Raw genomic sequence first — 13,608 nt, forward strand, 5'->3', positions numbered from 1 at the left:
TCTGTGTAATAGGAATGAGGGCAGTGTTGGGGCCCTGGGGCCATCGTCCTCCTCATGAATAACAAGTATTCAGCACAGCAGACAGACTGTTGTAGTGCAGCCCCACACACACACACACGCACGCATGCACGCACACACCTACAACTACATCCCAGTAGTGATATGAGGGAGGTTTCTCCATCCGACCACAGCACCATGACAGCACTAACTTAACGGCTGCAAATACATTTCCTGCTCTTTTAATTACAAAATTATAAAGATGTCTACTGGCTTTTTTGTGAGTTGCTGACACTTGGTTTTTTCTAAACTCGGCAACAGTAGAGAGTTTGGATGTGTAATTGTTGAAAAAGTTAAATCAATGTGAGGGGATAAAAAAAAACTTGAAAATATGATGTGCTGCATATCAGAAACAGATATTAACACTGCGGCATTCATCCCTGAAAATATCAGCATAGTGATGATCAGGAATGATTAGGTCAAGCTTTATCATTGCTCACCATAACCATGCAGCCTGCAGGGAGGGAGGGAGGGAGGGAAGGGGGTGGAGGGTAAAGGTTGCCATGGAAACACAGCAAACACACATTGACAGCCACAATCATTCAGGCAGAGATCTGAATGGTGGAGCAGAGTGCAGCTCACGCCAAACACACAGACACACAAGCGTCAGTGCACCGCAGTCGTGGCCCAGCGTCACTCTGTCCCCCCTATGAAAGGCAGATTGTGACGGCTATTTCTGGAGGGCTGAAAGGCTGCAGCCCGGCGATGGAGCGACAGAGGAAGTGGCTGGCCACAGGCAGGCACTGCTGGCAGCATCACACACACTCCTCTCTCTCTCTCCTCCACTCACTTCATGTTGCTCTCAATCTGAGGTTTCTGATTCCCCCCCTCTGAGCTTTATGGAGACACATGGAGACCGACACTCACAGTAACACTTTTGGTACTGATTGCACTGATAAGCTCCTCGTGAATTAGTCACTGCAGCTTTGTCACGATAACTAAAATCCCAACATTAGAACTAAAGAAACCGACTGAGTCAAATATTTTAAGACTTTTCAAAAGCATGACTGAATGTATCTGTAAACAGGACGGCTTGGTGACCTGTGCAAGCTAAAGAACTACAAGGTGCAGCCACACATCTTTCATGCTTTTACTACTTTTTTGTGATTGTTGCAGCCTGAGCATGAAATGCCTGATTTTGCAGCAGATTTTCAAACATTTGCAGTGAAAAATGGAATGTTTTGAGTTTTTTTCCCCCAATAGGAGCACAGGAATTTGCAAAAACTGTTGCAACAGTTTTTAGTCTTTTAAGTAGCCTTACCAAAAAAGGCTTGAGATTACAGCAATTCTGAAAAATGTGCTATTTTTTTTTTTTTGCATTAACAGACTGATGGCAGAGGCGCAGATGGCCTCGTGGTTGCCTCACAGCCCACGTGTGGAGGCTGTGGTTATCAAGGCAGGCAACCTGTCTTGCAGCTCCTTTCCTGCGTGACATTGCCCTCTCTATGTGGTTTCTTTCTATAGTCACTGTCCAATCTGAATGGAGCCTATAAAGTGTGGAGCCACATGTCCAATGATAAAAACTTGCCTTCATCAGGCAGCGGTGTAAATAGAAATTGTTTACATGACTTTGAGGCCACAAGAGGCCTGTCACATCGGATTGTGTCTGACCAGGAGTTGCACACTGGTTACAATGCAAACTGGCAAAAAAGCAATAACCAGCTAGCTGCATGATAAATCACATTTTCATCATTATTGCAACAATAAACGCATAGCAAAAGCCTGAATTTATCACAATGAATAAGAGATCATCCAGGCCTAACAGGGTGATCAAAGGTGAAAATAAATTGTTGATTTTTAGCCTGACTCCTGATCTAGTATTTTTTTCTTTGAAATTAAATAGGTAATAGGTTACAGATAAAACGCACACACAAATTCCAATATTTCTTCAGAGTCTTTATTTTCCAACATTACCATCTATATATTGGGGTTTTCTAAAAGAGGTATTACTACCATCAACCACATTCTCTCAATGGCTGGCAGATTTCATGCTGCACGCTGTCACACTGCCATACCCTCAAGACATCTCACAATCAAAGCAACAAGTTAGCCCATCCAGTATCTGGACAAGGAACTTATGCAAGCAAAAATCTGACAGAGCAATAAGGGTAGTAGTCGTTTGAATAGTATACTACAGTATCAAATCAGACTGCTTGCAGTGTCACTATTCTTAACCATGACAACATTGTAGGACAGAAACAGAACAAACACCCTCAGATTTGTAGACACAACAGCATGCACCCTCTGTCTGCCCTGTGTGCACCTCTTTGTGTCCTCTAATGTTGTGAATGGTCCGAGCTTGACTGTAGGGCTGCAGGGGTGTGTGTGGTTGTCACTCTAGCCCTGAAAAAAACAATCCCGCTTTCTGTTTCAGGCTGTTGTGGCAATGACCAAGCGGCACCCTCAAACTGCACCGCCAGAGGCACACAGATGGAGCTACAATAGAGGCTGTATGCTGGCATCTGTGTGTGTGAATGCATGTGTGTCTCTCTACTCTGCCTTGAATGAGACCGCCTCACACATTCACGCACACACACACACAAACACATGCCCCTTCTTTTGGTTTTCAGACATGCACAGGGAGACAATCTGGATTCTCGTTCTAAACATAAGTCCTCCCTCGGGTCCTCTCCCTAGCTTCCTGTTTGGGCCTTGGACTGCGCGATCCATTTAGCTGCTGGGTGCTCGCCGCGGCGGAGGAACCGCTGTCAAAACACAGTGACACGCTGGGGAGTTTCTCAAGAGACCCTCGGAAAGAGGACCACACCCAAGTGGCCGCTGTGGATCCTTCTCAACTCATAAGCAGCCATCTTGGCTCTAAATTGGATCCACTGATAGCATAACTTAAAGTCTGGGTTGAGCACAATGTGAGCAACCTGACACCTTAAGAGACAAACTGAGGGAGTGAATGCCCTCAGGTTAGACAAGGCAAACTGTGACCTTGTTTTTCTAAATGAAGTAGGAACAATCCATCTCAGAGCACAGACTGTGATCTGCCTGCAGGACGTTCTGTGTGTAAACACCCACCAGGTTTCTGTTGGTGACGGCAGATGAGCAGTGATGATGTCAGCCCTGAAAACCTGTCAGTGCCCACACTTGCAAAACATTCCTCTGACTTAGTGACAAACACACACACAAAAAGCACACTCACACACTAACACACACAGGATGCATGAAATATTTAGAGACCAGAGGAAACTACTGTGCTGCAGAATTCCTGGTATTCGTCCTATGATCGAGGAGCACTGTTCATTTTTAGTTGCAAGTGTTTTCTTTGCAGTCAATCAGTAAGAAAAACAGACACTTGACTAGATTTAAATATAGACCAAAATTGTTTATATACATTTGCAAAAAAACATTGCAAATCTGGGGCTTCAGGCTCTGAATGCAACCTTCACCCGAAGCAGAAATTGATTAATTGGTAAGCATGCTTTCAAAAGGAACATCTACTCATTTTGGAGAGAGTCTGTGTTCAGAGTTGGTGATTTTAACATTGATTCACTTCGTTGGAAACTTTCAAAAACTAGCTTTGTGTTGCTGTTGACAACTCCAGCATTAACAGCACTCTTCATCTCTCCTTGGCTGTGATGTTTGACAAACAAGACAAAAAGGAGAGCATAAGACAGTTTCAAACAGCAAAGCATGAAGAAGTGCATTGATTTCACTGCAAGATGCTAACTTAGGAAGTTACTGATAGCAGTGTTGAGGATGATTATGATGGTAGGAACTCTATTGCATCTTCTGAAGATGGGTGGAACAACAACATGCCTCCACCTAGAAACTTCAGAGGAGTTACAGTAAACAGTGAGGCAACAGTAAAGGGGGAAATGCCAACAATCATCATCACCCTTAAGTGTTTGGTTTTACAAGCATGGGAGCCTTGATCCATTAGAGCCATTGTGGCTTTAATGTCTGGTTCCCAGATGCTTTTTACAGGCTTGCTCTGCTCTGCATTGCATGCAGGCAGGAAGGAGTGTTTCTGCAGCGTTTGCAGTGTCCACGTTATAACATCCTGTATTCACCGCCCACTTTACTCTGAAAGAAGAAAATGCAAGATGCAAGTAGTGCAATCAGAAAAGGGATGCAAGTCATTGAGTTAAGTCAGTTCTGTGGGTGCTTTTAGCTGCAGGGGGACTCGTGATGTTACAATTTGCCTCTTCTGAATAAATCATAGGTAAAAATGCACTCTGAATAAAACACCACAACGTTACAAGATGCATGCCTCCATCGGATATGAGGGTTGAATATTTCATGATTAAACGGGCCATTATACTGCACAGATCTAGGCCAAGGCTCAAGCCAAAGGGAGGGGGGCTCAGATAACGGTCCAAACCCCCCGTCCCAGCAACACAAGAGGGGGGGAACAGAGCTCCGGTCCGAGGGGGCGCAGGGAGGGGCAGGGCAATCTGGGTTAATCCACACAGAAACACAGACAAGGAAAACAATCAGCAACCACAGCATCGATTTCCAGTTTAAAAATCCATCTTAAAGCGGAAATCAGCACCAGAGTGTCCCAAGTGAAGTGCTGTGGATCCTGCAGCCAGAAGCACTGACACCCCGCTGACCGGCAGCCTGCCTTCATCTCAATGTCTGCTTGAAACAAACGCGCTTAATTCGTTGTATTTGCTGGATTTGTTTGTGAGAGGCAGCTGAGGAAGATGTGGCTGAAATTGTGAAACGACTGAATAAATCCGTCTTAGGTCACAGCCGAGCAGGCAGCCAGCCCCCCTCAGTGCTAGCCCGGCTAACGTTAGCTCTTAGCGGATAAAGTTTTCTGTCAACAGAGTGACACAGTTTGTTTTGCTAATGCTAAAACAAGACTGGAAGTTAAGCATTAAAAAAGACTTGAGCGGTCAAGGTGCTAACATCACCAGAAATGCGGGACACCAACTGACAAGCTGGCATTTAAGTACCCTAATCCCCGTGAGGCCTGCGCATCCCCGGCCCACAGTTAGCGGCTAATCCCCAATTGACAGCGCCCAGCGCGGGTCAGCTGTGATTAGCGGCCCGGCCCGTCCCCGCCTCCAGCCGTTAGTGCTAGCATTGTAGGCTAACTCAAACACCTACCTCGCTTGTCGAGGTCGTAAGTGACCACTAAAAAGTAGTCGGCGAGCCTGGCCATCTTGAGAGCTCACGGCGACAAGCCTTTCTCGATAAATCCTCTTCTGTTTTTGTCGTCAATACTCCATTTACGTCCTACCGGCGATAGACACATCACGGGGAACGGTAGCATCCTTCCAGCTGCACCCCGCCGCCATACTGTCAGTCTGCCGTGCCCTGACAGCGGAGAGCCGCGAGTCTGCGCACTGAGGGCCTTCAGGGAGGGGCTGCTCGGCAGGAATGTCCCATGTGAGGAGCCAAACCAGCTCAGGGGCCAAAAGTCTGACCAAAACCTAGAATAAACCCAGCAGAACCGTCGCTAGACACGAGTAAAAGGTGGTGAAGATAATGGAAACACTAAACATATGAAGGCCAACAAGAGAAAACATCCAAGACAAATATTATTTCAAAGGGAAGCCACATGAAACATAAAATGATGTAAGGTAGCCAAGTGTTTGGTCCAAATTGGTGACTTTTAAATCGTATAAATAAAAATTTAAAAGGCTGATTGGCCCTTTTTCTACAGAAGAGGATTTGGGCCAGACATGAAAAGAATATTTTTTCTTTCATTTTGCATTTTGAGAAAAAAGCCGAAATGTGGAGAATGAAATTGAAATTCAATTTCAAGAATAGTCCAATTTCAGGGGAAATGCTTTGTTCGCTCACAATAAAGTGACAGTAAATTCATTTTCAGTGTGCCACAATTGAGAAAAAGAAAATGTATTTGCTACATTTCATCTTTATTCTTGAAATTACAACTTGTTTTCTCGATGTGTGTAATGGTTTAAAAATCTTCCTCCTGTCATTATTTATTTTATCATGTCTGGCCCTAATTATCTTCCGTACTAGACTCGGGGTAAAAGGTGAAGACACCCTAAACATAACAAGTCAGTCAAGACAAATACTATTGCAAAGGGAATTCTAATATTGTTCAATCAGAAAGAGTCAAATTGGTGACTTTTAAATACATTTTATAGCTAATCTTATGAGTAAAGATTTAAAGGACTGATTGAATGTTAACTAGAGGAACCTTGGTGCTGCAGTGTCACACTGAATGTGCAGATGATAACAGATCCTGACAACATTGGTGGGATGCGAGGAAGACCTGATGACGGCCCACATCCGTGTGGCCTGTCCTTGGCTGTCAGCGCTGTAACAGCCTCCAGAGAATTCCAACACTTCCTGCGCTGCGATCTTTGACCCAAAGTGCTTATCACTCTCTGGTTGAAAACAATCCCGAGTATGAGATGTCACATATTTCTTTGAGAGCTTTGTTTTCCCAACACTGCCAGTTACAACTCGTCCCCCTCTTTCCACCCACAGGGATGTATCTGCTCTTTACAAAACACGGCTTCTAACAAACCAAATCTGTGTTTACAGCAGATCACTCACATGATTTTTTTATTTTCAGGGGGTCAAGCTGAGGTCTGAAGCTAACTGTATCCTAACCTTGAACCACACTTGACAAATTGCCAGAGAGACAAGACGTGTGAGGAAGAGAGACACACAAAGACAAAAGCAGTTCAGTCTTTCCCTGAATGTCCCCTCAGGACACTGACACTCAGTAATGAGGTTGTCTTTGCTCTGACAAACTTGAACTCTGAACATGCTCACTTACCACTCATATTGTCTTTAGTGTAACAAACCATGTTGTGCATTTTAGCTGGAAACCTTTCCTCTACTGTGGCTGTTCCTCTTTTAGCAGCAACATGATGCTGCACAGGGACGTTTTGGTTTCTGTGACTGGTAAGAATCAGTCCACAGCAGCATGCCGTCCCCAACAACCATCCAGAGGAACCTACGAGACAAGAGAGCTCAAGAGCTCCCAGGAAAATGTGTGGTTAGTAACTTACATGGTGCATGAAGATTTACAGATAGTGACGTGCAGAAATATGATGTGAATGCACAGAGCGAGAGAGAGAGAGAGAGAGGAGCTCAGGGTGCCAGTTCCCCTGGTAGTTTAATTCTATAGCAGCATCACTAGGAGCTGGTCCATACCTGTGCCAGCCCTAACCATAAGATTTATCAAAAAGGAATGTTTTAAGCAGACTCTTTAAAGTGCAGAGTGTGTCTGCCTCCCGGACCTGTGGGAAAAATGACCACTTAAAGTTGAGGCGCTGGTGGCTCAGTTGTTAGTTTTACAGAGGTTATAGTCCCACCTGTGGATCCTTTACCTCATGTCATTCCCCACTCTCTCTCTCTCTCTGTCTCTCTGTCTCTCTCTCTCTCTCTCTCTCTCTCTCTCTCTCTCTCTCTCTCTCCCTGATTTCCGACTCTATCCACTGTCCGATTTTTCCAATAAAGAAACAAAAAGCCACCACAAAAAATTAAATCTGATAGTTAGCAGAAACAATGAAGAGAAGTAATGTAAAATGTGTAGTTTAAAAGTAAAACATTTAGATTTGCTTAAAGTAAAAATGCTAGACTTTAACTGATACTATAAGAGTTTTACATTACAGCATTGCCACTTACATTTAAAAAATATTGAGCTGGGCCTGGTGTTTAGTTACTGCGCCCCATGTACAGAGGCTACAGTCCTCTAAGAGGGCAGCATCCGATTAGAATCTGACCTGTGGCTTCTTTCCTGCATGTCATTCCCTGCTTTCTCTCTCTCTCTTCAGACTCTATCCACTGTCCTATCTCTCCAATAAAGCCACAAAAAGACCTCCAAAATCTTTTTAATTAAGCAGGAGCAGAGTAGTTTTAATTGTTTGGGTGGGACTCGCATTTACTCCTAATGTCAGACATAAAAAAAACTGAAATGACAATGTTTAAAAAATGTTCTAAAGCTCATTTATAATACTTTAAGATGCTCAATACTGTGTTCATTGGATCATGAATAAAAAAGTTAGAAGGTTGTTGGGAACTTGGGTTTTCAGAAGCTTGAAACAAAGGAGATTTTTTTTAGGGAGAAACTGAAAATGTTTTGTAATGCAGTAATTTGCATTTCTGCATCTAGCTATTGTTCTGCATGTTTTAGAAACAACACTTTGGTTTGCAACACATCTTCCTGAATCTAAAATTAATCCAGAAAGTACATCACCTCTAAATTGGCCCATATTAAACTGAGTGTAGCGGATATAGCGAGCTCAAGCTTTTTGTCTTCGCACCTTATGTCAGGAACTGAATCAAAATGACACTTTGGCCTGATATGCTCTAACAACAGAGAATTATGTGAACGCCTAAACAAACCAGATCATAGTTTGGACTGAAGCTAATCATTACTTAATCAGTGAGTCTGATAAACTGCTGATTAGTTACTACCTGTAGTTACTGTTCTCACATTAGTGACGGTGGAACCAGAGAATACGAGAGACAACCGCCTCTACCAACTGAGCCACAGCCGCCCCCAATCGAACCTATGTCGGACACTTGAACATTTTGTGACTAGCCCAAGCCTTATTTTATATATATATATATATATATTTTCTTTTTTTTCTTTTAATTCTTATTGGTGTGCATTAGTCTCTCAGTGATTTTATAAACTACTTTTTGGTCAACAACTTTTCTGCACTCTTGTAAAGCACTTTGAACTGCAATTTAATTTGTCTGAAATGTGCTATATAAATAAAGTTTGATTGATTGATGATCGTTTTAGTCATGTAGTTTAGTAGAAACAACCAAAAATGTCCAAAAAATGTTACCAAATCTCCCAAAGAAATCCTTAACATTAAAGCAAAATTAATTATCTGTTTCTGCATGGCCAAAGTTTTTCTTATAAGCAGAATTCAGAAGCTAAGCTCGTTGAAATCCAGGCGTCTCAGTTAGATAATGCATTTCCTCTCACACTATAATATTATTTCTGGGATGCCATGAACATGTCTCGGGGTAAAAAGTGTTAGAGAGCTCATAGCTGCACTCTAATTTATAATCTATGTGTGTTGCAGCTTTGTCATTTTGCCTTTCACCTTTCTTTTACTTTTGTTTCTAAGAACAAAGAAGAAGAAAAGAGCAGGTGAGGTATCCGTCTCATCACTGGTTTTTGAGTTTTTGACAACATGCAGGCCAATCAGAGCACAGAGCTGTTCGATCTCTGCAGGATGCAGCGGACCATGTGACTTCCTGCAGACGAACTAGCTCATAGGAAGTGGTTTGCAGGCCTCTCTGCACATGAGACAGCAGACTTCCCCTCCGCTCAGGTGAAGCACAGCAAATTACAAAACGCTTCATTAGTCTGACTGCCCCCCCGAGCTGAGACGAGCACATGCAAAGAGATTAACAGCACTCTTTTCATTTGGTTACACACGTCATCGTTTGGCTCTCTTTTTTGAGGGGACTCTTGAACTCACATTTACAGATTTCTGAGTGTTGCTGCTGTAAGTGGAGCGTCTCTGTTTCTGCACCTGTCATGGCCCTGTGGTTAAAGACTGTGTGTACAGTAAACTGACGCAGATCCTGATTTGTAACAAGTGCGTTTGTACTCATAACACCCAAGAGAAACGACCTCGCACAGAAAACTGTGACACACATATTGTGTATCTTCTGTGCTATAATAAAAAATGGTACGTTTTGTATTCATCTGCAGTAGAATCAAAGATGAATTATAGAAATCTGTAATTAAATAGGGAGCCTAATAATTCAGTATTGAATCTGTATAAAAGTTTGTGGGCTATTTAAGCTTCATGAGGTTGCTGCCCCGAAATACAAATCTTTAATTGGCTGTTTAATGATAAATTCTTATAACTTCTATAGTGCTTTTCTAGTCTTCTGACCACTAAAAGTGCTTTTACACCGCATGTCACACCTACACATTCAACCCTCTACCTTCCAGCTGAGAGACGATGACTCTACCAGCTGAGCCACGTGACTGAGAGGTGGGACTTAAGTTAGACTCAACTATTCTGGATGATTCCAACGGTCTGCTGGTAGTTTAGGTGTTAATGAATTGTATTTTTTGTTAGTATTTTCATTTGTAAATACACTGTCAAACTTGCGATGGACTTTACCTTCCAATAAAGGTTTTTTTACTTTAAATTCTGACTTTGGACATCTTTGTTTCTGACTCCCTAAAGGCTAAAAAAGTTAATGTTGCAAAATTGTGTTACTTACAAGTACAATTCATTTGTGGGGATAGAAGGGGTTAAAAAAGAAAGAAATTAATTTGCATGTGTGTTTGTGCCCACAAACTTCATGCCACCCCTGCATACGTCAGTGCTCCAGGTGGGCCACCCCAGGACTCTCTGCAGACCAGAGAAGTTTGACATCAAACTGCAGACTCCTTTTCTGTGGAGCTTCTTTGTACTCAGGATCAACTTTCGCCGCCATCGCTCGAGCTCAGTCATTATCATTATTTGAAGTGATTTTCTGGGAGCTGCGCTGTTATCAGCCACTTCTGTCCTTCGCCACCTTGGTTCCCACACTGAAATCTTATCCCTCATTGGTCCACAGAGCTGGCAGAGCGGCGTCCCGTCAGCTCAGCTCGTCTCCTCCCACGCGTCCCCGCTCTCTCTCTCTCTCTCTCTCTCTCTCTCTCTCTCTTTCTCTCTCTCTCTCTCTCTGCTGAGCGGCCATGCCAAACAAACTGGGCTGAGACGACTCGGGCAGAGACAACAAGATGTCCAAACAAACTAAACCATCCCAAACAAGCAAAGTGGATCAAGTTTACTGCAGGCTGACGGCACCACAGTGGGAAAATGTCTCCAACTCACAGGGATTTAAAGATGACTTATGAGACTAATATTCTAAAATCTAAGACAATGCCTCTCTGTCCTAAATATTCACACGATTATTTATTTGTATTATAATTCCTTGTAATTCTGGTTTCCTTGTTGGTGTTGTTGTAGTTGTAGATGTTGCATTTTTTTGTCGTGGTACCTGCAGTAGTTGTTGTTCTTGAAATAAGTGTTAGTTCAATCAGGTAAATGAATAAAAGATCAATATTTATTTGACATATGTGATATTGAATCTTTGGCACTTGAACTCTAGATCAGGGATGATCCAAGATGTCTGCCCTGAGCCCCCCTGTGGAGTCCAGATTCTGGTGGTGGAGGCGTTAGCGATGCTATCGTCTGAGGCTGATGGTACGAAGAAGCTAATTGAACTGTGAAGACTGGGGTTGATGAGAAGAGGGTTAATGATGTCACCTGAGGCTGATTGGATAGAAAAGCTGATCGAACTGAAGAACGGGTATGATCGGAAGAGCGTAAGATGTCATCTGAGGATGTTGGGATGAAGAAGAGAATTGAACTGTGAAGACTGGTGTTGATGAGATGTCTGATGATGTCATCTGAGGATGTTGGGATGAAGAAGGTGATGAAGGCTTTGGGATGACGGGGAGTTGGAGGATGAATGACCTAGTAGAAGAGAAAGCCATATTTATAAAGGGCAGCAGCAATATGATAGGCTAACGGTAAAGGAGTGGAGCAGTGTTAGTGGATAGATGTGACCAGGTGATGTAAACAGCTGCTCAAAGACAATGAGTGAGCATGCATGGAGGAGCGATGTGACACTGTGTGAGAATAAACAAACCCAGCATACAGAATATAGTCTTCCTACATCTGATGACAGTAGTGGACAGACAGATAAGAAATAAGAATTGGAGCTTCATAGCATCTTTAAAAAAAATGGGTTTCCAAAGTGCTTTGACATGCAAACAAAAGCATGAAGCATAAGAACCCGAAAACAGCATGGTCCTGCAGTGTCACAGCACTCTAGGACACTTTAAAATCCAAGAAGTCAAAAAATTAAAACATGAAAGAAATGTTAACATGGTTTAAACACTGCATTGTAAAAATAAGCGTTCTGTTAATTAAAAAAACAAACTGTTTAACCACTCATGACGAGTTTCCCCTCCTGCAGAACTTCAACGCATGCAGTCCAATCATTTGGATGAATACGGTCAGTGTTGGAGCATGTCGCTACAATTAACGAGACTTTGAAAAACCAGGTTACATCAGACTTGAGAAGCATCAAAGCACCCTCACTTCCAACGGCATGACAGTGAGTTCAGTTGATGCAACGTAGAGTTCACTAGAGGGCAGCAGTAGTCATTACACCAACACTCAGGCTTCTGATGGAGAGAGTTTATGTTAGTGAGAAAATGTTTTACTTTAAGGTTGATTAAGAAGCATCTCAAATTAAAGAAGCACAACACAGATATCACAGTGACTTTAGAGAAGTGGTGTTTAATGTCCCTTTATTTCTGAGTGTGTCATTTATTGATGCAGGTGGGGGAGGGGGAGGAGGAAGTGGAAGGTGTGCTCTGGAGGTGTGTGTCAATACTTCATTAGGATAATAAAAATAAGAGGATGTTTCTCTAAATGATAAGCAGGGAGTAAGAACAAATACCAGGGAGAAAGACGAGTTGATATGCAGGAAGATGGTTGTGAAATCAGAGAAAGCATGCAGTGATCAGTCGGCTGCAAAGAAGAAAAGACACGCTCTTTGGATCAGCTGATGTTTAGATACTAAGATAAAATATCAGATAAATGATGAGGAGAATGTTCCTCCTTTAAAAAGCTGCAGGTGTGGAGTGTTTGTCAATGAAGTCCTTCAGCCGAGCAGCGTCAGATAATGTGACCTCGGCTGTTTGTAATCCATCTGAAGTTATAGTTTAGACACTTCAACATCTAGCTGCAGTGAACGACTTAACCTCCAGAACTAGATTAGAGCAACAAATGTCTGCACACACTGGAGCTGTTTACAAGCAGAGCGAGCTGCTGCATTCTCCTGCACATCCACAGTGATGCATGTTTATGGTTTATCAACATGTTGGATTGAAGTGAGGGATATTCCAGTTACATGGAAGGCCTGTTGGGTGTGGTATTTATCCTTAAATCATTTTAAATCTAAAATGAAAAATGTGGATGGAGTTAAAGTAATTAAAGGTTTTTGTGTTTAGCCTGATATTTATTTATTAGACCTCTGAACAATCATAGAGAAATATTTATATCTTTACTCATTGTTTAAAAGTTTTTGCCAGTTTTATTTAACTTCTTTTAGTTTTTTTTTGTTTTATGAACTTAAAATAAAAACAGGTTCTTGGCTGAAATATTTCAGTATTTCCTTTGACTGCAAGCAGAAAGATATTTAACATCTTTAGCACCCTCTGTTACAACTCCAAATGTGAGATCTGAGAATACTTCAAAACTTGAATGCATGCAAGAATTTGGTCATTGTTTGCCCATAACATTATGAGTAATGAGCCAACATTGCTTATTGCAATGTTTACACAACCTTTAAAGCAGGATACGTCTCATCCAGTGCAACATCCACATTATCAAACAAGAAAGAGAAGAACCGCACAATGAAGAGCTCATTCCTCTGCTCGTTGATCACTTGAAAACTTCCAACAAACTTTGACTTTAAGGGACGAGACAGAGGCTCTTTTAAAACCCTCCATGTGTTGCATTTCCTGGATGTTAATTGGGGCCTGATGCAGAAGTAAAAAAACAGGGAACGACTGAGATTCAGTCTTACATAAATCAGGTCGACACAACTCCAGGGTTTAAA

General features: G+C 42.4%; 1 protein-coding gene across 4 annotated transcripts in view; it reads right to left on the reverse strand.

The window, feature by feature from the left end:
- Positions 1-5,331, reverse strand: part of sbf1 (SET binding factor 1) — a 68,665-nt gene extending 63,334 nt beyond the window's left edge. For all 4 annotated transcript variants that reach the window (XM_020647142.3, XM_020647141.3, XM_020647140.3 and 1 more), the window contains exon 1: positions 5,125-5,331. In XM_020647142.3, the coding sequence (XP_020502798.2) occupies positions 5,125-5,179 (55 nt within the window). In that variant the 5' untranslated portion in view covers positions 5,180-5,331. The remainder of the gene's footprint in view (positions 1-5,124) is intronic.
- Positions 5,332-13,608: the final 8,277 nt, after the last annotated feature.

This window comes from Labrus bergylta, chromosome 23 (genome assembly GCF_963930695.1).
Source record: "Labrus bergylta chromosome 23, fLabBer1.1, whole genome shotgun sequence".
NCBI lineage: Eukaryota > Metazoa > Chordata > Actinopteri > Labriformes > Labridae > Labrus > Labrus bergylta.